This window comes from Aythya ferina, assembly GCF_964211825.1.
Source record: "Aythya ferina genome assembly, chromosome: 15".
NCBI lineage: Eukaryota > Metazoa > Chordata > Aves > Anseriformes > Anatidae > Aythya > Aythya ferina.
This window is the reverse complement of record NC_140314.1, coordinates 15,607,861-15,635,669: the sequence shown is the minus strand read 5'-3', so window position 1 is coordinate 15,635,669 and position 27,809 is coordinate 15,607,861. Positions and strand designations below refer to the sequence as shown.

The 27,809-nt window shown below is 43.1% G+C and overlaps 1 protein-coding gene across 7 annotated transcripts; it reads left to right on the top strand.

The window, feature by feature from the left end:
- Window positions 1-147: 147 nt before the first annotated feature.
- On the top strand, window positions 148-27,408 carry GLYR1 (glyoxylate reductase 1 homolog). Of its 7 annotated transcripts, XM_084536965.1 has the most exons (18): window positions 179-271; window positions 770-899; window positions 1,024-1,116; window positions 2,327-2,363; window positions 3,707-3,786; window positions 11,650-11,788; window positions 12,383-12,625; window positions 15,516-15,602; window positions 17,067-17,123; window positions 18,183-18,233; window positions 18,323-18,396; window positions 20,190-20,289; window positions 21,381-21,491; window positions 21,793-21,894; window positions 22,302-22,464; window positions 22,934-23,113; window positions 23,579-23,703; window positions 24,068-27,408. In XM_084536965.1, the coding sequence occupies exons 6-18, from the start codon at window positions 11,702-11,704 to the stop codon at window positions 24,140-24,142; spliced, it is 1,455 nt and encodes a 484-aa protein (XP_084393091.1). In that variant the 5' UTR covers window positions 179-271; window positions 770-899; window positions 1,024-1,116; window positions 2,327-2,363; window positions 3,707-3,786; window positions 11,650-11,701; the 3' UTR covers window positions 24,143-27,408. The 7 variants fall into 7 exon arrangements, with proteins under 7 accessions (XP_084393089.1, XP_084393090.1, XP_084393087.1 ...); XM_084536963.1 differs by lacking the exons at window positions 770-899; window positions 1,024-1,116 and having other exon boundaries at window positions 148-271; window positions 21,399-21,491; XM_084536964.1 differs by lacking the exons at window positions 770-899; window positions 1,024-1,116 and having other exon boundaries at window positions 148-271; window positions 21,399-21,494; window positions 21,799-21,894.
- The last annotated feature ends 401 nt before the right edge of the window (window positions 27,409-27,809 follow it).

Here is a 27,809-nt window from a genome sequence, read left to right as displayed (position 1 = left end):
GGGGGTGCCCGCGGCCCCGCCCCGCCCCGCCCGGCCCCGCCCCGCCGCAGCCGCGGCCCCGCCCCCGAGGAGCGCCCCGGCCCCGCCCCTCCGCTCCCGGCCCGGCCCCTCCCGCCCCGCCCCGGCCGACCCCGTGACAGCGGCCGCCCAATCCCCGCGGCCGCGGCCCCCCGGCGGGCGCCGTCCTGTCCCGGCAGGCCCCGCGCGGTGCGGCTGGTGGCGGTGTCGGTAAGATGGCGGCCGTGAGCCTGAGGCTCGGAGACCTGGTGTGGTGAGTGGCGGCGGGCGCCGGGCGGGCGGGGGGACGCGGCCCGGCACGGCCCGGCACGGCCCGGCCCGGCGGGGAAGGCGCCGCCTGAGGGAACGGGGCTGCGGCTCCGCCCGTGGCGGCGGCGGGGCCGCGGCCGAGGCCGGGCCGGGCCGAGCGCCGTCACCCGCCGGCCGCGGGGAAGGAGGGGCCCGGCGGGGCGGCGCGGGCCCTGCTCGCCGGGGGCGGCCTGAGGAGGGACCGGGGGCGGCCGCGGCCGGAGCGGGCCGAGGGGAGGCGGGCTCGGCCCCGGGGGCTGGCGCGGGGAGGCGGCGGGTGGGGGAGCGGGGCTGCGGGCGGGCGGCGGGGGTCGCTCCGGGGTGCGGGGTCCTCGGGGGAGGCGAGAAGGAGCGGGAGTGAGCGAGAGAGGCGGCCGGTGAGGGCGGAGGTGCTGCTCCCTGGGAGTGCTCCAATAAAGCAGCGCAGTAACGTGGGAAAGCACCTTTTTTTCTGTTTTCGCAGGTTAGGATGCTTCCTTTGAAGCTCACGGAAGCTACTTCCCTTTGTCACTCCAGTTTTACCTTCAAATAGTTGGAGAGCTGTGGTTTTGTATTTCCTGCTCAGGAGAACTGAGGGGATTCCATCAAGGCCTGTAAGCACTGATTGTTAAGTGCATAGGCTCTGCTTCACTCGACAGGCTAGGGCTTCTTGCTAGGGCTTGCAAGAAATAGCTAATCCCCTACACGCAGGTGTATGCGTTTATATTTATATCTCAGATAAAAAGAAGTGTGCGCTCCAGGCTGCGACAACTGCAGTTTCTCATCCGAAAAATTGAAAGTGCTGTGAAGTTATCTAATATTTATAGCAAAGTAAGTAAAGGTTCCTTTCAGTAAAATTTCTTTCAAATAAGCATTTGGGCCATGCAGTGCTCGTGGTGTTGGAATGCAGATTATCCTGCTTTACTTTTGTATGTGACAGCCTAGACAGCTACCGTCCCTCGAGTGGCTGTAGGAGAGCTCTAACAGTAAAACAGTACCATATGAAAGGTTTTGATGAACATGCTGTTCAGCACGAGGATGCAAGCATCAGATATGAGACGTGGTTGTGGTTATAGCTCTTGGCAGTTTTCCTGCCTGACCATCACTACTGAATCTTCTCCGTGGAATTACCGTCTCAGGAGGGACTGGAATGCCTCTTGTTGAGGATTTTTTGTTCAGGAGCTGGCAGGCTTTGCAGATTCTCTGCTCCTCTCTGTCAAGACAATGACTGATCAGCTTCTGTGAGAGTACTGCAGCCTCTGTAAGTGGCAAGGGTAAGGTGATAATAAAGCTGGTGTGCTGTGGGCTAAGGCTAATGTCTTTTCTCCTCTGTGGAAAAAATAGTTTTATGTAGTTCTTGTAATGGACACATTTGCAAGTATAGGAAATAAACTTTTCTGCGTTTCTTCTGGCTCTTTTATATCTTTAGCACACCACCACGTGCAGTGGCAAGCATCTGAAGGAAGTGATAATGGAACACCTATTGCGGGTGTCCTGACATTACTGTCCTGCCAGTAGAGCTTTTCTATCAGAACTTCTATCAATCTCAGCTGCCTGAGCTGGAAATCTGCAGCTGATATGCTTATCTTACTGGACTGTTCTGTCCTGATGGAAATAAGCTACCGAACTGATCTTTGGTTTGATTGCCCGAATCGGCACTTAATTTCTTGCATGGAATATCCAGTTTTACAAGAAGAATAAAGGCTATGTCGCTCCTTCTTCCAGGCAGTCGCTCTGCTGCTGTTCTTTTGACTTAAATTCTGATAGTGCACCGAGTTCATGGAGACTTTATAGGGACTTTGGCTAGGTACAGGTATCTACCAATAATGATGCTTATGTGTCAAGTGCTTGTGCCTTGCCCATCACGGTAGGTTTTGTCTGTAAATGGTAATTCTCTTCATATGAGAATATGATGTAATGAGATAAGATAGAAATGGAATAGCTGGTGGTGGCGTGTGTGGTTTGTTCTGGGTTGCTTGTTTTCCCCCCCCCCCTCCCCCCATCTCTGATTTTAGTGCCTAATGCTTTAATTTGTCCTTAGGGGGAAGCTGGGCCGGTATCCACCATGGCCAGGAAAGGTGAGTTAGGTTTTTACTTATTCACTTTTTTTTTTTTTCCTTCTGTACAGGGAAAGCTTTACCTGAAAGCTTTTCAGTTAAAGATTAGTATTAGTTGTGTTTTTTTTTTAATGTACCAAATCCTCGAGTCTAAGCTGTGAACCAGTTTCAGGGTTTTAATTGATCTGGAAGTTCAGCCTGTCACTAACAGCTGTTAGCTCAGATGGGATGAAAAGCAATTCATCCAGCTCTAGAACTGATTGTGTTCCTCAGATTTAGCTATTTAATCACTATTGCTTTCTGCAACTCAGGTTTCTTTCCTCCTCTGGTGACTTAGTTAAATCCACTGGTTTAAATAATAGAAATAAAGAGTTTGCCTTCTCAAGATATTGTTTAGAGCTATATTTTTTGAGGAACTCTAGGCATTGAACTTCTGGTTCAGTTGGTTTTTGCTGATGAAAGACCCAAAAGATTTCAGGAAATTAAATTCTACATGCCATCGGTTTCCATGAAAAAACTCAGGGGCAGTTCAGGCTGGATATCAGGAAAAGGTTCTTCACCAAGAGGGTGGTTGGGCACTGGAACAGGCTTCCCAAGGAAGCCATGGCACCGAGCCTGCCGGAGAGCAAGAAGTGTTTGGACAGTGCTCTCAGATGCATGGTCTGATCTTTATTTTTTATTTTTTTTGGTGGTCCTTTGGGGCCCCAGGAGTTGAACTCGATGATCCTTTTGGGTCCTTTCCAGCTCAGGATATTCTGTGCTTCTGTGAACTTTTTTATTTTTGGTGTAGGTATGAGGACTGGAAATGCTGAGATAAAAGCATGCCACAGGGGGAAAAGTGTTGTTAATGTGGCTGACAGCTATAAATATTTGGTTTCACTCTGGTTGTTGAATCAGGTTAAAACCAGGCTCGCCTGCAGTCTTTCAGGTGTCATCTGTGTAAGAGAAGGACTGATTTTCTCTTCTGTAATACTTTAAACTTCATGAGTAAACTATTTTGGGAGCAAGGACAATATTTTGAATATGAATTTTAAACTTAACTAAGTGGAACAAATGTTTATGAATGCCATTTGGCTTTATAAATTTTAATAAGATTGCTGTCTTATTGGGGAGAGGGAACCTCACTAAGAACGTAGTGATGTATCAGTGGAGTTTGGGTATTTTTTCAATCTGCTGCTGCATAAGCATATCTAAAGAAATATATGGGCTACATATTTAATTAAAAGACTTGTAACAGTTTTAAGTTCTCTTCCTTGTTAGGTTTAAAAATAAAAATCTACAAGAGTTCTAATGCCGGATAATGAAGTCACAGAGTTTCACCTTTCTTTATGTGCTTTTTAACTTTCACTTTTAATTGCCTTTAGATTGTTAATCCACCTAAAGATCTGAAGAAACCTCGTGGAAAAAAGTGCTTCTTTGTGAAGTTTTTTGGAACAGAAGATCAGTATGTACTGCTTGTTTTCATCTGTTGAAAGTGCTGTTCCCTATAACGTGTTTTTTCATGGAAGAAACTTTTGCTAACACGGCAAAGTGTGAATTTGTAGAAGTTTTTAGTTTATATGCAATAAAAATCCATCTGTTACTGCATGCTATAGCCATGCAAGTGGCTGTTTGAAGACTTGAAAGACTTCTATACTCAGTTACACCAGGATTTTAGTTGCTGCTGTGAAGGAAACTTCTTGGTAGCTTGCCATTTGTAAGGGAGTAGGTGTGATGGTCCTGGGTTAGGTTTTAGCTTGCAACTGTTTGAGACAGGTACAGTGAAGAGCATTCATTTATTTTTGTGCTGGAAGAATAGCATGGCTTTATGCTTGCCACTCATAATAAAGAACGTATTTTTATGCCTGAAGACTGAAAACGTTCTTGCTGCACCTTTGGAAGACTTTGTAGCATAAGGCAGCAAAAACTTGTAGACTCTCTTTTTGCAAGGCAGAATTTATTGGTTCCAAATAAGCATGCAAGATCATAGTTGTCTTGGACTTAGATGTTTACAATCTGGAGAGAAAAAACACAACATTTTTTGAAGACGAATGTTATGTTTCCAGTTTTCCTGTTCTTTTCTTTGTTGCTATTTGGTGTTCAGTCATGCAATAAGTGAGAAACCTGCAGGAGATTAGCAAACACATTTACTTCAGGTAAGGACAGGAGTAACAAGAACCAAGAAATGGATGTTGCTTAAGAGAACTGTTTTCAACCATGTTCTTGCTTATTTAAAAAAAAAAAATAAATCCATTAAGAACTGATATCTAAACTTGATGAGGTAGAGATGAATGCTGCACACTAATAGGAAGGTTTGTAGGATCTCTAGTAACATACGGTAGGTGAATGTTGATTTGAGGGCAAAGGATTTTTTTTTTCTTGTTAGCCAATGGATATTCGAGCTAATCAGGCTCTAAAAGCTGAGATCTGTCTCTTTCTATCCTAATCATTTGCTCTTGTTTCTTCAATTTCATGTTTTTGGATCAAATACAGAGGTGTTTTGTATTAAGACAAGTTTAGAAGAAGTGGTTGTGTGTTTGTGGTACTGAAGCTGAGGTCAGCAACATAATTGCAAGTGTAGAGTTCAGATCTACAAAATAATTGGGGTCTGTTGTGTGATTCTGTATTCTTACTAGGGAAAATCCAATCATGTAACACAGGAAGGTAGTGCTTGTGCATACACCTGCCTGCCTTCTTCCCACTCTCCCTGCTGCTTGTGAAATTTTATCATTTCCTGCTAGATGATCACAGTTCAGAAGCTTGCTCGTTTTGACTTGCGTATGCTATCTGAAAACTAAATAGAAATAAATACTGTCCTCTTTGGTGCTCTTATAAAGTAACATTGATAGACAGGAGAGAGAATCTTGTGTGCCTGCCCTCTCCTGAGTTATGGTGGTGGTAGAACTGAGAAATCCTTGTCTTTGAGCATAGTCAAAGAATCAAATCATGAAAATTTTAAGTGCTTTCACTTAACATATGAGCATCAAGGGGAAACCCTTTTATTTTTTGTAAGTAAACTAATGCATTTTACAAATACCTTTTTTTAAAGACATATATAAACAGTGGAAATAACAAATTAAGAAAATCTCTATCTAATGAACAGGATTACAAATGGGAGCATGCAGAGCTCCTTTCACTGACTGTAGTTCACAGTGTGATGAATCCACACTGGCTCATACTGGTATTCTAGTGCATGTTGCTCCTGTTTTCGTGTGCTTTGCTTTTTCCATACCTTTCAAGGTTGCAGGGTGACATTATCATTGATCCAATTTTACAGCTCTTCTGTTACTGCTTTATTCTGTCCAGATTTGGTGTTTGGACCTTTTGGTTATTGGCCGGTTTGTGTAAGGTGAAGGCAATGTTAGTTAATGGGTAGAGTCCTTCTTGGACACTTCTGAGGGTGGTTGACAGCCAGTTTGTCAGTGGTTAGGCAACCTCAGAATATGGATAGACTATTTTCTTCTGAGGAATTCCAAAATGCTAGTGAAAAGCTATTTCTTTCTGACCTATGTGGCTCCAGTTTCCCATACCAAAGGTTAAGGAGAAAGCTGCTTAAAGGTAAGAATGGCTTTGCAGTCATTTTATTGCTTTAACGTGGAAGAGGAATTTGCTGATTAATTTAAACTGATGTACACCTGTGCTCTAGCATAGTTAGAGGCAGCTTGGTGTTCATAGTGGTAATATAATATCCATGTCCTATTCTAAGTGGTTTCCTTGATTGTGATGCACGTGCTCACGTAATGCCTCTTATTGACTTGTTCTCTAAATTCTTCTCTTATAGTGAGACTTTCCTAGTCTGCCCAGGACTTTTTTTCTGAGTATTTGTCCTCAAAGTAAGTCACATCAAAATGATTCTTCATCCAAAATCAAGAAGAGTTGATGTTTCTTGCCCATAGAACTGACAAGCATGTAGCAGCATATAGTGGATGGATTATAAACTACAATTTTCTTTTAGCCTTTCTAAATAGCAATGGAAGATTGACCTCTTACCTTTGTTTTTAACTGTGGTTCTTAAATAGATTTTCAGATCGCCTTTTATTTTCTATTTCCTATGACAAGCTACAGGCATGTCTTAGGAAATACTCGTACATCATTCTAGTAATCAAGGGCAGCAGCTGCAAGAATTGCTGTATGCATTTATTTTTTGCTGTTAGTAGTTACTAGGCTGGCAGGCCCATAGCCTACCAGTCTTACAGAAATTCTTAGAGTACTCCATCCAGTTCAAAATGTTCTGACATTTCATGGCCTGTTAGGAGATTCATTATGACATTTTCAGAACTGGAAAAAAAAATCATTGCTTTTTATTATGAAGCTGTCAGTCTACTTCATGGAAGTATCAGGGAGAGTTCTGCAGTCATCAGGGCTATGGACGTGTGTGCATGTACGTCCACTGCAGCTATACTGTCATAGTCATGGTCTTGCAAGTCATGTGCATCGGTCTTAATAGGAAGCTGGAGCAGCTTGTTCTTAACACACAGCATCTTTTTGAAGCATCGGTAGGAAAACTAAATAGTGTCAGTAAATACCATGGGGTCAGGGGTCACTTCCTGGCTTGATATACTAAGGAAAAATGAAAGAAGCTTGTAATCTAAGATAACTAATGATCTGCAACCTATTTGCATTAGGCCTGACAATCTTGGCACAGCATTTAGTGTCTTCCCATCTCTCATATACTGTTGTGATGCCAGCACGTACCCTCTTCTTATGCCACTGTCCTCCGTGGTTTTCAGGGAGAAAGAAGTTTATGGAAGTAGTCTTTGTAAAACATCATATGAGATCCTGACATCAGAAAACATGTGATTAGTTTGCCAGGTGTTGAATGTGATACTTTTTGGGAATCCTCAAAGACTCAGAGGCTGTGGGCTGAGCTGATGCAGGGTTAGCTTACACTGCTGCTGTTTTTTTGGTTGGGCATATCCCATGCAGAGCTCGGCTGTTGTTGAGCTGCTGTATGCCGGAGCCAGCTGGGATGTCGTTGGACATCTCTGTAGGCAGAGTGCCATAGATGAAAATTACTGTAGTCAAAACTTGTTCTTGTCTTGTTGATATTTTTGAATTTAAGTACTCTGTAATATTTTTGTTATTGCATAAATTTGAAGAATTTAACACAACTTTTATCAATGTTGAACTTCTGCTTGTTCTTCTGCAAAATATCCCTTCCTTTCAGTTGCATGGATGTTTGCTTTAACCTGTGATCATTTTTGTGCTGTTTTCCATTAAAATCTTTACATACCAAATTAGATTGTTCTGCCGTTTGAGTTGTCATACTGATGAAAATTGGGGCTTTGCCTTTTGATGTCAGGAACCCTGTCCTTACTTCTGCATTGTGTTTCTTGGTCATCTGCTCACTAACACAGATCTTGCAAATAGCCAGGCAGTTTTGTTTTGACTTCAGACTGCTTGTGTTAACGTTTAGTGTGGGCCTTTGAACTGGTGCTCTGTAAACTTGAACATTTCCAGGCTTTACTAAGTAAAAGAACCTTGGAGATACAGTGCCACCATTTTGCAGACCTAAGTGTAAGGCTTGCAAAAAGTATTTGTGGAGTTTCTGCTGCTTCCCTTTCTCCGATCTTTCTAGTTTTTTTTTTTTTTTTTTTTCAAGGTATCATTAAGAACTGGTATCTTTAGACTGGAAGAGTGGTTAGAAAATGGTGAGCTTTAAGGTCATCTTACCTGTCCTAAGCTCCCCTCACGGATTTGAATCTGCTGTCTCTGGTTGTATCTCTTCTATGGCACTGTTTTTCATGCAGCTCTAAGTCACATTTGTACAGAAGAGTATGAAGAAGTTAGCAGAGAAGCCCATTACTAAAATGTATCTCATATATAAAAATGTGTTAATGCTCTCAGACACACGAACTGATTTTTTTTGCGGGGACCCGGGTGTTGGACGTGATGATCCTTGTGGGTCCCTTGAAACTTGGATATTCTATGATCTTTTTAACGTCTTTTCACTTTCTATTTAATCCATTCTTTATGGATATTGGATGACGCTGTGCGGCAATATAAATGCAATCTCATTTTAAATATGACAGCTTCAGTAATGTAATGTCATTAATTCCTTTTCTGGGGGTATTAATGCATTGCCAAGTTAGGAGAAAAATAGTTCCTTGTACGTTGCATCCTAGTGCACTGGGTTTACCTGGCAAGGGCTTGTTAGCAGGGAGCCTGCAGGGTGATCTCTGTGAGCAGAGCCCAGAAGCTGCCCCATCGTAGACAAGAGCCAAATTCAGTCAGCTCCAAAAGAGACCCGCTGCTGGCCAGAGCTGAGCCAGCAAGTGATGCTGGTCGCACCTCTGGGAGAGCAGGTTTAAGAAAGGGGCTGTGGGGGTGGCAGGGGGCAGAACTGCTGTGCAACAGGAGTTGGAGGAGAGAAGAGTGAGAACCAGCCCTGCAAGCAGCCAGGGCAGTGGAGGAGGTGGAGCAGGCTGTCCCCCTGCAGCCCATGGGTTCCATGGCAGAGCAGGGGGAAAAAAGCACACAGGTTGAGATAAAGATAATTTCCTTGAAGGAAAAAGGAGTGAAAAACAAGCAAAGGCTGTGCAGAAGTACAGAGAGAGGAAAAAAACATTTCTTGTTGATGGGAAGTAGAGAATAATGTTTGACCACGTCCTGAGGCGCTGCTTCCCAATACTGTTACCAGTTGTTTGGGAGGACAGACATCTTCATAATGAGAGCCCCTCCTCTCCATCCCCTTCCCCACCTCTTAGTGCTGGATGTGACATCATATAGTGTGGAATATCCCTTTGGTCTGTTTAGGTCAGCTGCCGTGATGCTACCCTGTTCCCACTCCTTGCTCACCTGTGGCCTACTGGTTTTGGCAGGGTTTGTAGAGTTGTGATGCTTTGTCAGCACTGCTCAGTAACAGGCACAGCCCTGGTGTGATACCAGTGCTGCTCTAGCTACAAGTGCGGAGCCCAGTGCTGTATGGGCTGCTGCTGGGAAAGCAAACTCCATCCCAGCCAGAGCCAGCACACCTAGAGGAGACCTATCTGAGTATTGGCCGTGAGGTTATTGCTTAACAGAGATCTGGTCTGTAAACAACTTCCCAGCAAACACATCTATTCATTAGTTTTCAGGTGCCTGAAACACACACATGCTTTCTGGACATCCAGTGTCAAAAGCCATGTCTGTGTCTTACAGAAGGTTATCCAAGGTGTGACACACAAAGGGTAAACTGGAAAGGAAAAGACCCTTCTCAGTTATGTTACCTGAGGCAGCTCTTAAGACTGTTTTTCACTTTCTAATTTGTCTCTGAGATCTCTAGCTCTTTGTCCCCTGTGAGCATGAGTACCAAAATTTACCTTCAGTGCCTGGAAGAGGAAAGCTTCAGCCTTTCTCTACCCCAAAGGAGAAGTAATGGGGAAAATAAACTAATGAGCATGTACAGCAAAGAGGGATAGCATGTGCAGGCTGAAGGAGACCTAAAAGAACAACATGAAAGAAAAAACTGTTCTTACTTTTAAATTTAAATCTGGGAACAGTGCTTAATGTGCCTTATTGTAATGTACCCCCAAAGTTTGTTTCCTTTGTATGCACAAAGGAAAGACTTAGTGCTGATGCTGTGTAGCACCTCGTCCCGCTTTGTCCCTCAGTGTCCCACAGAAAGGCTTTGCATCAAAGTGAGTGTTCGGATGTTTCACTGATAGCTGGGCAGCTGTGGAGGGGTTCTCTGAACAGCTGCTAAACTGTAGGCTCTAGGCTGAAAGCAATGATATGACTTGTTCTGGTATGTTAAGTCAGGTGTTCTGAAGATGATGTGAACTAAGCAAAACGATTCGGCTTCGTGTGCAGGAGAGTACTGGGTTCTGCTTCCAGGCTATGACTGGTAGTATGGAAAGGATGCTGGTGCTACTGCAGTCAGTTTTAGCAGGAGACCTTATCTTTCCCTGTATGGGATACAAAAAAGTTTAAGTCTAGATTCAGGAAGCTGTGCTCTAACTACAAAAAGTGGTTAATGCCAGTGAGGTTCTCTGTGAAGTTTTAAAGGCTTTACTCATGAAGAGTAAACTTTGCTGGCTTTACTCATGAAGAGAGGGCAAGCAGGATCCAGAAAAGCAATTGACTTATTATTTTTTTAAATAACTTTTAAGTAGTTGCTTTTATAATTTTTTCACTTTATGTTAAGCTTAATTGCATGATGTGATTTCTAAAGAGGCATCTGTTAAACCATTTCACCTGCTTACAGGAGCTAGACAGTACTGGAGAATGTTTAAAATGTATAATCAAGATTATGTTTGTAACACAGGGATGTTTGGGGACCAGAGAAAATCAATTCAACTGGATCATACTCTGTGCTGGGCTGCTATATGCTAAAAAAAAAAATAAAAAATAAAAAAAAATCCTAGTTCAAACAGGTTTTCTAAAACTTAGGTATATTTTCAATAAGGTGGAAGTAGCTTTTTAACAGTGTGGCTAATAAGTCTAGGCTTGAGTCTGAGGAGGGAGAAAAGTAGTCGAATCCCTGTGAAAGCCACAAGGAATAATGAAAGCAAAGGTATTCCCTTAAGCTGCAGTGAATGAGTTGTGGAAGAGCTTCCCAATAAGAAGGGAAGGGAAGTTGTCGTCCTGTAGTTGAACACTTACCCATTTGAGAAATGTCAAGAGGTCCTATTCAGCAGCAGTGCTCTTCTGAGTTTCTTCTTCAACTGCGATCAAGTGAATGCTCTGCTACTGTCCCAGTTTACCTTAAGTCAGATAGTAACAATGAAGAAAACAGTTATTTTTCCTCAAAAGTGAAAACGTTATTGTGCAGAATGTCAAGGTACGTTAGAAATGCACCTGGCAATGAGCTGTGGTGTTTGTACTTCATTTGTGAGGTATCTGATTTTGTTCTTTCTCCAGTTTTTGCAGACACTTCTGCACTGTTTGAGCAAGGGCTTGATTACTTTGAATTGTTATGTGACCTCCACTTTTAACAGCCTTACGAACAGATTCGTGTTGGGGGCTACCTAATATGGAGACGTGATTGGGGGTGTTTCTACTGGTGATACAAGAACAGCCACTAGACTGCCTTTGTACTGAACAAGTGCCTATGGCCATGTCCAAAGGCTGGTCTGCTGACAGAGTATGTGAATAGTGCTTAGAAGGGAGCAGTGCTAGTACAGGAGGATGTGAAACCTGAGGGAGAAACCCAAGTAAAAGTGCCAGAAGTAAGTTCTCAGTGAATGCAGACATTACAGTCCTCCAAGCTGTAGAAATTCACAAACATGTGAATTTGGGTTGCTATCATCAATTGCTCTTGGGAAGAAAGTGCATCTGTATTTCTAGAAGTAGAGTGGTGGAGGAGTTTGCTGTTTGGAGAATATAACTTATTTTTTCTGATTTCTAGTGCTTGGATCAAAGTGGAGCAGCTGAAGCCGTATCACCCTCACAAAGAGGAAATGATAAAGATTAACAAGGGTAAGCGCTTCCAGCAAGCCGTGGATGCTGTAGAGGAGTTCCTTAGAAAAACCAAAGGCAAGGATCAGGTGAGTGGGTGGTTCTTTACCGTGTGCATCAAAACAAGACTTGGTATGAATGATGGTGAAACGTATCTTTTATCTGATAGGAGTTCATTGCTTCTCTCAAGTTTGGGGAGGGAGGGGGATATGGTTTTCATTCCTGTGTCTTTTTTTCCCCCCATCCTCTCTTCTTCCCCACTCAGTCTTGTTTGAGGAGGAGGGGGAAAAAGTATTCTAATACTGATGGAGAAACTGAAGAGGCTAATTGATCTGCTTATGATGAATTTATAAATCAGTCTTAAGTCTTGGGCTAGAATTTGATATCTACTGATCTTGTCTTAAGTACAGTAGAAGTGCATATATGTGCACGCACTCCCAGGGAATCTTCGTAGCCTGTTCTATTACTCAGTTACTTAAACTGATGTGTTTTTGCAGGTGAACTGACCAGCAACTTCACTCACTGACTTCAAGGGGCTAACAAATACCTAGTTTTCATGTTACCGTGCTGTTGGTTTGCCTGATAATAATCAGCACTGGGTTCTTCGCATCCTTGGTTTTACATAAAAGTCATTCAAGCTCTTCTCTTCTTTCCTTACCATCTTCTATTCTGTAATCTCTCAGGCATCTTCCCATAACTCCAGTGAAGAGAAGAATCGACGTAATTCCAGTGAAGAGAGAGGCAAGCAATCTGCTGGTGAAGAGAAACGCAAAGCCAGCTTGTCTGAAGGGAAGTTGAAGAAGGGCACAGGGGAAGGAAAAAAGAGGGTTTCTTCTGTATCGTCAGAGAGAGGATCAAAGTCACCTTTGAAAAGAGCCCAGGATCAGAGCCCCCGAAAGCGGGGGCGTCCGCCCAAGGATGAGAAGGTTTGTGTTGTGCATGTCCGCCAGAGCCCTGTGGACTTTGCAGGTGGACTCTAGGAATGACTGGCACCTTAAGTATCAGGCCAGCAGGAAGAGTCAATTCAGTATCAGGTGGTTTAAGTTGCTCCATGTTGCTTCTTCTAGACCGATTGGTTGTCGGATACCTTTGGCAAGCACATTGTTGATTCTTTCTGTGAATTTATTGCAGTTACTAAATGGCTCTGTTCAAATCTTGGAGAGGGCTTTGAGAGCTGTCTCCTGAGATTCCACCTTCCATCTTGCCATCCCTCAAATTCAGTTTACGTGGGAAGGATTAGTGAGGAGATGTGGGTCTTCATCTGATTCCTGACTTGTCCCATTTCATCTGCTTTGTGCGATTAAGTGATTTATAGTCACTTAACACACTCTTAGTAAGCACTGAGGATAAAGGTGTTCTTAAGAGCAAAGGCTTAAAGAAGAAATTCTTGTAGCATGGAGAGAATACACCAGAAGAATTATTTCTATTTGTGTCAGCTTCTGTGCTATAGGATCTATTTCCTTCCTCCATTACAAAAGTCCAGTATAAGAGTGTTATTTTATCCTTGTTACTTCCCTTTTACGTCTGGATGTCGTGACAGCAACAGTAGCCAGCAGTCATCTAGAGTTCCAGCCTTTTTCTTTATTGTGGAACTCCGTGTTGAGGTCCAGATCTTCCTTTTCCGAAAGGATAAGTATTTCAGTGGATTTTTTTTTACAATGCGTATGTTCCATCGGAGACTGCAGATGAAGACTGTTGGGAGACTTCAGCTGATAACACTCTGCATCAGCCTGCTTGCTCACCAGTGCTTCAAAGGGATCATGTTTTCTTGTGCTTCACAATCTTTACTTTCAGCATACCTCAGGATGCAACTCAAGATGGTAGTCTTTGATCTCCAAAATTATTACTGAATTGGCCCTAACAGGTTGAACAGCAAACTCTGTCTTGATGCCTTGGTAGTAAAATGAAGCTGATGAAATAAATACTGGCTTTTTTTTTTTCTTGAGCCAGGTTCTGTTAAATCAGACCATGCAGAAGACACCATCAGTTTCTCCTTTTGGAGGGAATTGGAAGAGGGGAGGAATGGTTGCATACTCGTGAATTCTTACTCATAATTAGAGTGACTCAGGCAGGAATACACTTTATTGGAACTTACTTTCTCCTTCCTAAGTGTCACATTGTATCTTCAAATTACAATAAGCCCCTTGGCCTTTTTTTCTGATGCAAAATGCTTTTGTCTTTGAGATAAGTTCATTCCAAAATTGATCAAAACTGATGGCTGTGAGAATTCCGATAGTGCTGACGTGCTACATGCTTAGTTTTTACTTTATTAGCTGCTTTGGGTTATCAGAGAGAATGCTGAGTGACTTAATTGTGGCACCAGAATTTTTACTGGGGAATTAGAAGTGTGGTGGGTTTAAACAGCTTGTCACAAAGTGGTGGCCAGCTAGCTGATAAATGTTTGGCCACAGACCATAGAAGTGAGTGAGTTTCTCTAGGAAAGTAACTTTTACAAGTTCAGAAAAGTAATGTACTGACAATTAGAGAAATCCCTATAAAATTATGTCATAACACTATTTTTCAGCCTGTGAAATAACTTTAAAATCTTGTATTCTGCTTGCCTTATTCTCATAACTTCCCCAATATATTAGTCCTAAAAGGAGAAAACATTTGTTACTGTCCTGAATTACTGCAATGTTGGGATCTGGGTTTTTTGTTCATAGTCCAAATCCTTGTTTTCCAAGCACTTAGTGTGCACAAAATTCAAGGATCCAGTTGTTGCTGAGGTGTGCTCTATCTAGAAATGCTCTTTAGGCATACGTGATCATTCACATACTCTCATTTTCGAGTGTATATGGATATTTTCAAAGGACCAGCACGATCATATGTTATCAGAGTAGTCTTCACCCATGCTCTGCCAGTTGAAGCAGCAGTGTGGTCTCTAAAGAGAGAATTTTAGTGTGCAAAAGGTGTCCCTTAGACTGAAATGGCGCTTCGAGGTTGGAGGCTGAAGTCTAAATTGTCCCTGCTATCAGCTGAAACAGTTGTATCAGTATGAGTTACCTACAGCTGTCTTGCTCTTACATGTTTTGCAAAGTGCTCTTCTCTCATGGTTCTGTGTGGGCACCAAGATACACCATGCATTTTCCCAAAGGGTGTTTCATTTCTGAGTCCTCATTGCAGGAAGATAACACCCAGTACATAGAAGTCTTGCACACTCTCTTCATATAGTGTGAGAACATATTTCCAAAGATAAAGGTTAAAACATAAGAATGCATATATTAAAACTTACAGTAGAGTAATGATGCATTAATATCATCATGACATGACAAATTGGGGTCTGTTAATGAATGGGAGTAGTCCACATACCAGTTCCTGTCTCATGCATTCTGCAAACTTGAGCAGACGTGACTGTATCAGATACACACTTAGAAGCTTCTGCTAGCAGGTAGGCCACTTTCTTTGGTTTTGTGACAGTAGAAGATTAGAACAGTTCAAAGCTGTGCTTGGTTGTGGTGGTGTTCTTTACCCATTTGTTTAGCTTTTTGCATCCACCAGAGGGAAATGCTGGATCAAGTGTGTTTGTTTCTCTGCTCACTGCATGATTACACAAGTGCAATGATTACTGTTGCAGCTGCTGGACAATCCATTCTTCATATGTAACTGGTTGAATTCCATTCTTGGCAGTTCATGGTTTTTTGTTTTTTTTTTTTTAACATCACCTGCATTGGTAATACCATGTGCTTTCAATATTACCTCTTCATGGAAGAGCATGTGTAGTGCTTTTCAAAACTGTGTATGATTTTATGATCAACATGCTGTTACCAGCTACTGAGCCAGGTTGTAAACTCTCTGATCTTCCTCATATCTTCTTAGGACCTCACAATTCCAGAGTCAAGTACAGTGAAGAGAGTGATGACTGGAACAGTAGCTGGATTTAAATGGCCACCAAGCGTCAGTGAGGTGAGAAGCTCTAGGTTTTCTTTACAGTGTAATTGATCTAGGAACTGAGCTTGTAGAAGATGATTTAGAACCTTTTATCTCAGCTGTGGTAGAGATTTTCCCTTTCTCCAGTAGGACCAAGAAGATGCTTTCTTTATGTCATTCTGTATTGTAGCAAAGCTTGACAGTCTCCTGGGCAACTAGTAAGTATGTTGAAAAGTGATATTTCAGTCATTGTGGAATCATCTGCAAATTCACACCTCAGCTACTGCACATGTTTTTTGTACTTCTGGATTCAAAAATATTTCTGTGACTGGCTTCCCAAAACTGGAAGGGAAGATGTGGATAGTCTCTCCTGCATGGATACTGTGGTATAGGGTAGTTTACTTCAATTTCACTCTTAACTAGCTTTTGGAAACCTTCCATTTTGTACATAATTAAATAATAAGGCGGAGTAAGAAGAGCATGATTCTACAATAGTGCTTACGATGCTCATTGGGCAGATAAAATACATGGGCTCTAGTCCTTGTTGCTGTTAATATGGGTTTGCCTACCATATGACTGCTAGGATTAGTGTCCAGCCAACTCCCAGAATACTGTTTTAAGAAATTTCTTGGAAGCTGGAAAATAATTGTTTTGGGAGGAGCTGTTGCCTCTGTAAAGGATGGAAAGGCCTTGCAGAGAGACCTGGACAGATTGGAGAGCTGGGCGATCACCAGCCACATGAAGTTTAACAAAGGCAAGTGCTGGGTCCTGCACCTGGTACGGGGCAACCCTGGCTATACGTACAGACTGGGTGACAAGATGCTGGAGAGCAGCCCCACAGAGAGGGATCTGGGGGTTGTGGTTGACAGCAAGCTGAATATGAGCCAGCAGTGTGCCCTGGCAGCCAGGAGGGCCAACCATATCGTGGGGTGCATGAAGCACAGCATTGCTAGTTGGTCAAGGGAGGTGATTGTCCCGCTCTACTCTGCGCTGGTGCGGCCTCACCTTGAGTACTGTGTGCAGTTCTGGGCACCACAGTACAAAAAGGGTGTAAAACTGTTGGAGAGTGTCCAGAGGAGGGCGATGAAGATGGTGAAAAGGGACCTAGAGGGGAAAACATATGAGGAGCGGCTGAGGACACTGGGCCTGTTCAGCCTGGAGAAGAGGAGGCTGAGGGGGGACCTCATCACAGCCTACAGCTTCCTCACGAGGGGGAGTGGAGGGGCAGGCACCGATTTCTTCTCTCTGGTGACCAGAGGTAGGACCCAAGGGAATGGAGTCAAGCTGTGATAGGGGAGGCTTTACTTTTGAGAATGAAACAGTGTAAACTGCTTAATTGAAACAGGCTGCTTGATACAGCTGTTATATAGTGAATATTTTACACCTTAAGTTATTGTTGTCATGCAGCTTGGGAGAGCAAGGGAATAGTGCTATGGTTGCTCAGTGACTCTGGGAGGTTTCTGAGTCTGTGTTTTTTGTGTTTTTGTTTTGTTTTTGTAGCCTGTGAAGGACAGTGATCCACACTTCCATCACTTCCTGCTGAGCCAGACAGAGAAGGTGAGGATTTGGCAGACAGAATCATTCTGCTAATCTGTCTATCTTGGCATCCTGCCCTTTGCTGGGATGAAGGGCTAAGTACAAGGAGTAGGCGTAACCAGCTCTGAAATTCTGTTCTTTGGGGCTTAGTAGCAATGAGATTGTCACATGCAGTCTAATAGTTTGATTACTTCCTAACATCTAGGTTTAGAATGATTTAGAAGTGAAGACAGCAAATAGTTCAAGTCATTAAAGATTTTCTAGCACCAGGATTTGGCAGGCTTGTTCTATTAAATTCTGCAGATTGAACATGAGGGCTAGGTAAAGCTGTTTTTCTGTTTAAAAACACTTTTTTGATTGTCTTTGATAGTTGTTCTTCCAGTTTCTTCATTTGGATAAACTTGTTACTTAGCTTAATATGGGAGGAGAACTTCCTGTGACCAGAAAAACAGCCAATTTATCTCATAAGAGTCAGAAGTCTTGCAGGATTTTATCTTCAGCCAGTGAAAATCTGGAGGAAAAGAGAAGATTAAATGAAATAGAAAAAAAACATATCTGGCTGAGGATCTGGGCAGAGACAGATTAAGAGTAGCTGAAAATAAGGAGCCAAGGTAGGGGCAGCCTTCACCATGCGATTTGTTGTAAGCCATGTGCTGCCTTAGCTTAATGAAAAGGCTTCCACAGCTGCCTTGACATAATGAGCACAGGTATGAGACGAGGTGCTCTGTGTCAGGCTCTGGAGTTCTATTTTCTTTGGCTCAAATGTGCCAAAGAGTAGGGATGCCCTGAGTCCTTGCCTCTAGGGGAGCCTGTCCTATGAACTGCGGAAAGGAGGTCCTAGTCCCTGCTTCAGACAAAAGTCTGAATTGTTGGAGTAGGGTAGGAAGGGAATGACTTGGTATGTTACAGTGGGTTTTTGTTTTTATTTTCACCCGTTGAAGGAAGCCTGAGAGTTTTCCTGTGTTGTAGATGGTGTGTGGGTGAGCTGCCTGTTTTCTTTGTAGCAAGGATGTAGTCTGTTTACTCAGCAGAGCAAATCAGCACTGTCCTTCCTCTGAATGCTTTGTCTTCTTCATACAGCCAGCTGTGTGCTATCAAGCCATCACAAAGAAGCTGAAGGTTTGTGAAGAGGTGAGGCAAATCTTGGCTTTGATGGATCTTCCTTATTGTCATAAGGATTTACAGTTCCTCCAGAGCTGTGTGCTTTTCATTGTTTTCAGGAAACGGGATCAACCTCCATCCAGGCAGCAGACAGCACAGCAGTCAATGGCAGTATCACGCCCACAGACAAAAAGTAAGATCTCCAACGCACTTCAGCCATTTCCCTTCCTTTTTCTCCTTCCCACTTTATACATGCAGCCATATTCAGCTTGTGAGAATAAATAAACCTAACATTTCTCTGTAACTAGAGACCTCTTCTGTCATTGTGTGAAACTCTAATTTGGGGGGAGGTGGGAGGGAAGCAGCTGGAAACAAAACAGGAGCTGTACTGTAGAAAAATTATAAACAAGGTCTGGCCTGGGTATATTTGCAGTTCAGTGCTTTCGTGCAGTTGCCCTATTTCTGTAGGGTATATTGCAGAATGTGAAGAAGCAGTATTTCTGTGTGCTGCATGATGCAGAAGGATAAAAGATGTTTTTTTCTGGTAGCGTGTGGCAGTTGACTGGGGTTGTTTAATCGCTATCCTGCATATATAGAAGGCAAGCGGAAGAGGGAGGTGTGTTCTCCCAGCCCAGGAGCTTTGCTACGTAGCATATGAGACTTCTGGTTTCTTCTAACGCCCCCCCTTCTCCTTTCTAGAGTGAGAGCAGCTTCACTTGAGCTTCCTGTGTCACTCTGTAACTTCCGCTCTGTTCTAACAGAGTTCAGGCCACAGCTTGCTCTTTGCCGTTGGGGTCGTTCTCAATGGGATATCATTTCTCAACTGTACTCAAGGGGAACCAAAATAATAATGAAGCTGTTCAGGTAAAACAGTCTCTCAGGAAAGTGTGGCTCAGACGTGGGCTGGGAAAGAAAGATGACGACTGTTCCAGAGCCTTGAAAACAGGTGGACCGTGGTCGATCTGTTTAAGGAGCCTGTAGTGTCTTGCTCTGAATTGTCTAAAGTAGTTTGCTCTAACAGAAAATAGCGTGACTAGATGGGAGAGCATGGGTGGCTTGCGAAAGCTACAGTGCGACTGTAGCGTGGCTAGTGGTAAAGAGCTAACTGTTGGGAGCTGCGAGGCTGATTTCAGTTTGAAGTTACATCAGCCATGTAACTGAACGCTTCAGAATTTCCTGCCAGATTGTGGTTTTGGTGTGAAGCGAGCTGCATGATATATAAAAGGATCCTTGCAGCAATGACTGCAAAACAATTCAAATTGCGGGGTAATGGCAGGGATGGAACTTAGTGCATTGTCTTTTTCTTGAACTGGGGGGAGCAAAACTTTTGCCAGCTTAGGGGAGGAAAGGCAGCTGATGTCAGGGATTGTCTCACTCATGTTAACCTGTACTGGGCTATTAGTTCCTTTCTTTGTCTGTGAAATCACAGCTGTGGAGCAGGGACTAGATCTCTGGTATGTCTGTGTGCTGCATAGTGCAGTAGTTCTTGCTGGATTTTACTGAAATAAAAATAGTAATGTATCTTTCAATAGTATAAGCCAGCCATTGTACACACGAACTTGTTCAAAAAAAAAATAGAGAAGCACCTGCTAATTAACACATCCTCTCTCCAGCATAGCAATAGCTAGCTACAGAAAGCACAAGCAACAAAATGTAATAACTAAAAACAACGAATCTAGCCTCCTATTATTTTAATATTTTCCTACTCTTCTGAAGCGGGCTTAAGACTTTCTGCCGGAAATTGTCAGGGTTGCTTACGAAGCAAAACAAATACCAGCTTGCTGTTAAAGCACAATATTTGCCTATTTGAAACGTGTGGCTTAAAAATCCTGTTGTTCTGTCTGTGTAGTGTGATTTTTTTTTTTTTTTTTTGCCGGTGATGCTTCAGGGTTTGCTCTTCATCACTTCCAAGACCACAAGAGGCTCACAACCATTGTTTTCTGTTACATAATCCCTTTTCTTCATTAATGTTTGTCTTCCCCTCAGGATAGGATTTCTGGGACTTGGTCTGATGGGGAGCGGCATTGTTTCCAATTTACTGAAGATGGGTCACACCGTTACTGTGTGGAACCGGACTGCTGAGAAGGTAGGTAGGCGTGGGCTTTAGGTAGGCATCAGTACTTAACTCTTTTAAACATGTAGTTACTGGCTGTGGTCACCAGTTGCTGGTGCTTGGGAGAGGACACCAAGGAAACACAGGTGTATGCTTGGCACCTTGTTCTGTTATTCCTTCCATAGTGCTTGTTGATGGCCTAGAAGCTGTGAACAGTCACCCACCACGTTGCTATTTTGTATTAAATTATGGGGTTGCTTGTATCCTTGTTGAGGACTACAAAGTTCTGGGAATATTGCTGATCTAAATATCTAAGTCCTTAGGTTTCAGAGATTGACCAAAAGACCAGGTGCTGGGGAGCTGATCCTAGGAGTGGTGTGGTGAGATTGCTCTGCTTGACTGCAGCTTCATCTACACATACATTGTGCTGCTCACGTTGCAGTGGCAAAAGGTTTTCTTGCAGCCATTGTGTGTCACAATACAAGATGAGGATGGGAAGGGTTGACTTCAAAGTGGAAATGAAGCTGAATGTTTACGCACATTCTAGCCGCTTATTCTGTGTAGCGGAGGTGAAAATGTGGGTACATTGGTACACAGATTATATTGTAAAATATCAAAGGCAATAAGGGTGCTCTGGCTACTTTGTTGAAAGGGACTAAAAGTTTTTTCTGATCACAAAACGTGGACGGTATAAGGGGATGTGGTGGGAAGGAGCTAAGATTTTGAAACAGCAGCCCATTAAAACCTGTGTCAGTCTCGGCTGTGCATATTCCTGTTTACAGTCCAGCAACACCTTTTGCTATGTCCACTTACCAATTCTTTTGCTCTTATCTCTCCTAAAAAACGCAGTACTCAGTCTCTTATGATTTCACTGAAGAATTCTCTTTTCTTGTGCCTTTCTTTTGAATTTTTTCACTTGGGGTTTCAGAAAAGCTGCAACAGAGTCCCTTGTATGTTGGGAGATGAACCAACAAAGAACAATCCAAATAACCCAGTTGCTAAGTAGTTAATATGCCTGACTTTTTTGGTTGGGTCCAGCAGTAGAGTTTGTTTCAGCAAAATGCTAGAGACCTCATTTGCTTTGTACTTATTTTTTCTTACGTTTGGATTTGTGACTTTTGCAGTGTGATTTGTTCATCCAGGAGGGGGCACGACTGGGAAGAACCCCTGCTGAAGTTGTCTCCACCTGTGACATCACCTTTGCCTGTGTATCAGATCCAAAAGCAGCAAAGGATGTAAGGATTAGCTCTTGCTTTTCCTCCACCAGCTAGACTGGAACATACAGTCACTGAATGCTAGCTCTGACTCCTACTGACAACGGTAGCCTGGGTATTCATAGATGCTGGGTAGGACAGCTATGTAAAAATAAGTCTACCAACAAAATCAAGCTTCTTCCACCCCCAAATAATCCATGGGGGTTAGATATTGACATCCCTCTAATGGACTACCATTGCAGTGCCAGACTAGCTTGGGCTTTTAGGATTGGAGTTTCTTTGCAGACACCCTATTGCTTTACCGCTTTTCTGTTCCTCACAGCTGGTACTTGGTCCGAGTGGAGTGTTGCAGGGAATTCGGCCAGGGAAGTGTTACGTGGATATGTCTACCGTGGATGCAGATACAGTCACAGAGCTGGCCCAGGTAATCACATCAACTGAACTTCTAACACTTGTGACTCAGCAGCAGTGTGGCAGTTCTTGTTGTTCCAGGCTGTAAGCCTTTAGCAGTGTTTCTTGGCCACTAGGGGTTGACAAGGTAAAAGCATGCAAGCTCAGCTGCTGAAAATACGCACAGTAACGATGGGTGCAGGAAGTGTTGCTGAGTACGAGGGCAACTTTTGTGTTTAGGTTCCCTTTGCAGGGTGCAGTGCACTGTCTTAGGTGCATTACAGTGCTTCCCTGTCCTGTTTGTGTGTCTAAGCTATTTGTGCTTTAAAATCCTCTCCTTAAGGACAGGGAAACCCTAAACAATGCTTGTTTGCTGTTCTGTGTACTCAAGATCCTTGTGTGCTGTTTATCCACTGCTAACCAGAGATATTCTTTTTCCAGGTGATAGTGTCCCGTGGTGGTCGCTTTTTGGAAGCACCGGTCTCGGGAAATCAGCAGCTATCAAACGATGGGATGCTTGTGATCCTGGCAGCTGGTGACAGGGGTTTATACGAGGACTGCAGTAGCTGTTTCCAAGCAATGGGGAAGACCTCTTTTTTTCTAGGTAACTTAAACACCAAGGGCCTGATCATGGCTTCTTAGTGCAAGGACTGGGGTATACAGCAAGGAGTCTGAGAAGCATATATGTTATCTTTGTACGCTGTTGGTGAGAGGGTTTGGTTGTTTCCTGTCTCCGTGGGCAGTATGGGAAACTGGCATGTTCTTCTGGAATTTGGCCAATTCCAGAGCCCCCAGCCTAATTTTTCTTTTTTTTTTTTTTTTTTTTGGGGAGTACTGGTTCATTTTGGAGACTTTGTTGCATTTTATTTTTAAATCATGCGTTTATGATTTCCCCCCTTCCTTTGAGTGCTTGGGAAATGGCTAAATTTTCCAAAGTCTTTTATGGAAAGAGGAAGCTGTTGTGTGTTTGGGATCAATATGAAGAGTCTAGCAGTGTTATACTGTGTGGGGTTGGGGAGAAAGGCTGCTGCATCTCTTGTGGAGGAATGCCCAATGGTGTGTCTCACTCCCAGGTGAAGTAGGCAATGCTGCCAAGATGATGCTGATTGTGAACATGGTCCAAGGCAGCTTCATGGCTACGATAGCAGAAGGACTGACTTTGGCTCAAGTGACTGGTCAGTCCCAACAGACCCTTCTGGATATCCTCAATCAGGGACAACTTGCCAGCATCTTCCTGGACCAGAAGTGCCAAAGTAAAGTTCTCTTACGTTGTTTTATTATAGAACATTTCCCACAACCTACTAGCATTTCAATTAATGGCAGAAGGGAGAAAACCATCCCATCTTCATCAGCCTGGGACTCTAGGTATTTTAAGCGTGCTAGGAATGAAGACCTGAGATCTGTTCCTTATCCTTTATAGCCAGGGATTGTGAGAATACAGCCCAAGCTCTGCATTGTTTACTGCCTGCTTAGGACTTGACTTGACAGTGAGGATTTCATTGGGGCAGGGTAATAAGTGAAACGGAGAGCAACTGCTTAGAAATCTTAACTAACTTTGTCAGTGGGTGATAGTGACGTTATTTGCCTAATGAAGATAGAAGGAGAAACAGAACATCTAAAAGCAGTGTTCTTGGCCATCAGCATGGGGAAGGAAAGTTTAGCATTAGGCTTGATTTACTTTTGTCGTGCTTATATTTTGCATGCATTCCTCTCAACAGATATCTTGCAAGGAAACTTTAAACCTGATTTTTACCTGAAATACATACAGAAGGATCTTAGATTAGCTATTGCACTGGGCGATTCTGTCAACCACCCAACTCCTATGGCAGCTGCTGCCAATGAGGTGAGAGTTGTTCAGATGTGTGTTACTCAGTGTTTCTTCAATAGGTAGAGTTGGAGCCGTTTGTCAACAGGGACAAAAATCTAAGAATGTGGTGGCCTCTAAGACGAGGAAACAGCAAGTGAAATATATTTGGAGTAGGATGGAATAATGGAATTGAATTTGATTCAATGGTAGAAGCCCTTACAGTATCACATCAGTAAAAACAGATGGTCTAAACAAAATCTGGTTTGTTCTGACCTGTGATGCTGTAATTATTTGAAGTAACATGCAGTATTCTGGTTTGTAGTGGTCAGCAAGTACTTTTTCTAGGGAAAGGTTTCTTACTAAAGCAGACACTGATCCTTTTCTAATTTCTCTTCTCTAGGTCTATAAACGGGCAAAAGCATTGGACCAATCAGACAACGACATGTCTGCAGTGTACAGGGCCTACATCCACTAGGCTGCACCATTCTTACTGTTAAATACTATGATTATTGATTAATATTATTATGATACTGGGTTTTAACTCTGGACCAGTCCATCTCTGTCTCTCCATTTCCTTTTATACACAGACTTTGAGATCTGCCATGGAGGCAGCTGCTGCGATCAGCCTTCCCCTGGCAGAAGGGGGGGGGGGGAGGAGGGGGCTCGGATTGTTGCAGTCTAATTAGAAAATCCATGCCATGCACTGACAGTCGTGGAACAGAACAGTGGCGGCTTGTTCAGAAGCTCTGAGGCAACTCTGCCAGAAATCTGCTGCTTGGCTGATTTTATTTTCCTCTTTGTACGCTTGTCCAAGATGCTGTTTCTAACGATCCCTTTTCTCCTTTGCTGTGAAATAACGTGTGTGTTGGACTTTTTGCATCAAGGGGACAGGTGAATTACATCCCATCTACCTGTGAGTATCTGTAAAGTCCTTGGTCCCAAGTAAGGTGAGGAGCATTTCTGTTTATCACCCACTGTTTGAGAACAAAGCACCTCCTGTGGAGGAGAATGGCAGTTCCAGAAGGTAATGGGGTTGCATGCAACACTGTCTAGATTCTGTTTCTTTTTAAACTTCCACCTCCCCAGTACCCTGATGGAGGAATTCTTCATACTGTTGAGAAGAACAGATTGCATCCATGTCTTCCCCTGCACAGATAACTCTAGCTTAGGGAACACAAACTTTACTGAAAATGAGAATACCAGTGTAAATGTGGCCTCCTAAAAGGCTAATCACAGCTGCCTATCCCACAAACAGCATGGGAGCTTAACACAGATATTCACAGAAAGCTGCAAGAGAAATATTTAGTTTAAAACTAGGCCAGAGGTATTTTATTTGCTGAAGGAACAAACCTTGGAGTTGCTTCTGGCCTTAGTTTATGTTGCTTCACTATTTGCTTTACTTTTTTGTACCCTAGTAGTCAGTAATTACAAAGGCGTCTTGGATTGTAGCAGTGTCACAAGGAGAGTCTGAAAGGGGTGAGAGGAATGATCATAGAGCCCAGAGATGGAGGATCTTGAGTTCCTTTCCATGTTCTCTCTCTGGCCTTCTCATGGTCATTTTATCTATAAGCCTGATTGCCCATCTTTCAAGGTGGGTGATAATTACCTACCTCACAGGGATATTTTGTGTACTGATTAGTGAGTGATCTTTATACATGTCAGATTTTCCATACATGTTCTTAGTGTTACTACTCTGAGTACAACACTAGCACAGCATGAGAATTTTCCCTGTTATTTGTGACTCTGCTTGTGGCCAGATAACTTCAAGAAAGACTGGTAGATAAAATGGGAGGCTAAGGTTGCTGCTGAGCTTTACTTTAAAAATGCGGGACTTGAACTGCAGAGGCCAAAGCTAAAAAGCTGAGATGATCTCATTGTTGGTTATCAGAGCAGCCCAGAGTCCAAAGGATGCCTGTCTCTAAAAATGCACAGGGCATGGTTGTTTGTTTTTCTTTTTTTATTCTCAGTATTAGCCTTTTAGGAGGACTTTTGCATTTTAGAATTGAGAGTTAGTAAAATGCCAGTAAGAAACATTGGCCAAAATCGCTTCTCAGTGGCACAATCTCCTCCCTTGGGTTGGGATTCTGAAAGGAAAGAAAGCACATTCAAATTAGACCGTGTTCTTTTAAATCCTGAGGTCTGCCCCTCCCACCATCTTATTTTTCTAGGAACTTAATGGCTGTTTAAAGAAATTTTCCTGTGGCTTAGGATTTCTTACCAATCCTGCTTTGTGCAACGTGTATATGGTTCAGGGGCACCTTATTAAGAAACAGAGAAAGCATCAGATGCTCATTATGAAACATGACATCTAACTCTTAATGTTGTAAATGTTATTTTAGTGAATATTTCACCTGCTATCACTGTTATTTGTAGGCTAATGTTGTGTTATGCTTCATGTCCTGTGGCAAACATCTAGTAAGAGATCTGTTAGACATCACTTTGCCCATTTGTCAGTAGTATGTGTGAGCAGTATTAGTTACACATCTGTATTTCTTTGTCAATACAACTGTCATCCCACATGTAGATACTTGTATTAAAGGCACATGTAACTACCCAGGATAACCAGCCATCAGCCTGCTTTTGCTTTCCCTCATCCAGAAAAACACAGCAATTAGCACTGGAAGTCCTTGATTAAACATGCTGCAGTTAAGAAATGACATTATGAATTGCATTTTGAGGGCATCTGGGAGAAGTTGTATTTTGGGGACAGGAGATAAGACCAGAGGTCTTGTAAGATGTATTTTGGAAGGAAGAGGGGAAGGGAGGTACTGTCCCAGATTCTGCTGAGAGTGGAACAGTTCCAGGTCAGTGCAGCAAAGCCTCTTGGACTAGATTGAAGGTGAATGGGTCTGGGCCAGTTTAATCAAGGATCTCCCTCTTTTTTACTTGGCGGTGCCTCTGGAAGCTGTGGGAATGCAAAAGGAGCTCTCAAGTCTCATGACATATTTCATAGTGAATTCAAAGAACCATACTTACAAAAGGGTCCCTAGGCATCTCTGCTGCAGGTCTTGTTTTCCAGAAATAGTGCATTTCTCAAAACGGATATCACTCTTTCTGTGGGAGTTGCAGGTGCAGACTGGTTGAACACTGTAACTTTTCCCGGAAAAGCCTGACTGCAGCTTTCTGCCTGGATAGGTACATGGGTGGAGGGTGCAGCACTGCCCAGCCAGCTCTGTGGTCACAGGAAGGCCAGACAGAGCTGAAGTGGATGTGAAGTGAGGAGGAAGGGTGGAAATGGTGGAAACTGGACTGTTTCAGATGCTGTCTGAGGCTGACTTGTGATAGTCTCACTTGGATTCTTCTATTTATATCTGTAGCCTCTGAACATAGATCTCACTCTGTTCCTAGGCCTGGTATTTGGGGGAGGGAAGGGGCAGAGGGGGGAAAGGTGTGGATTGAGAGATGCTCTAATAAAACTGGCTAGTCAATGTTGTCTTAATATTGTTGACAATTCTGTAAAGTTCCTTTTTATGAAGATTTCTGTTTTAGCCATTTGCTTTTCTGACTCCCTCCTTTTTAAAGAAAAAATGTGACACTTGTGAAAAGCTTGTAAGAAAAGCCGTTTCTTTTCCTCAATGATAGAACCTATAGTTAAGGTTGTGAATTTTTAATTTTTGCCTTGTTTTTAATTAACATTTGTCATTCATAGGATGTGTGAAAATGTTTAAATGGCAAAACAAAAAATTTTTTTTGTGCAATTAACAAAGCTACTGGCAAAAAGAATAAAACCTTTCTTGGTAACACAGTGTTCTTGTGGCAGTTTCTGAACCTTTCAAACTGGTATTCTAATGTTTAAAAAAAAAAACAAAAAGAAACAACATGTGCTCCTCAAACAACTTGAGCTGCTGCAGAACAGCAGTGTACCTGGGAGCCTTTTGGTGGCTGTGGCCTCCTCAGAGGCACTAAGATGGACGATTAAGGCTAAATTCCCGTTCTGCTTGCAGGGAGGGCTGTGTACATCCTCCCGAGGAGGATGGTGAAGGCTCCGTTTTAACAAACAGCTGAGGTCTGTTGGTTCGTGGGCTTTGCCGCAACTATACCTATGACTTGTGGTGTCTGAGCAGAGGGATCTTGCCGTGTTGGGAGCATTCTTCCTTCTAGCAGCCGGGGCTGTTTGAGCATTGCCTCACGGCCTCAGCACC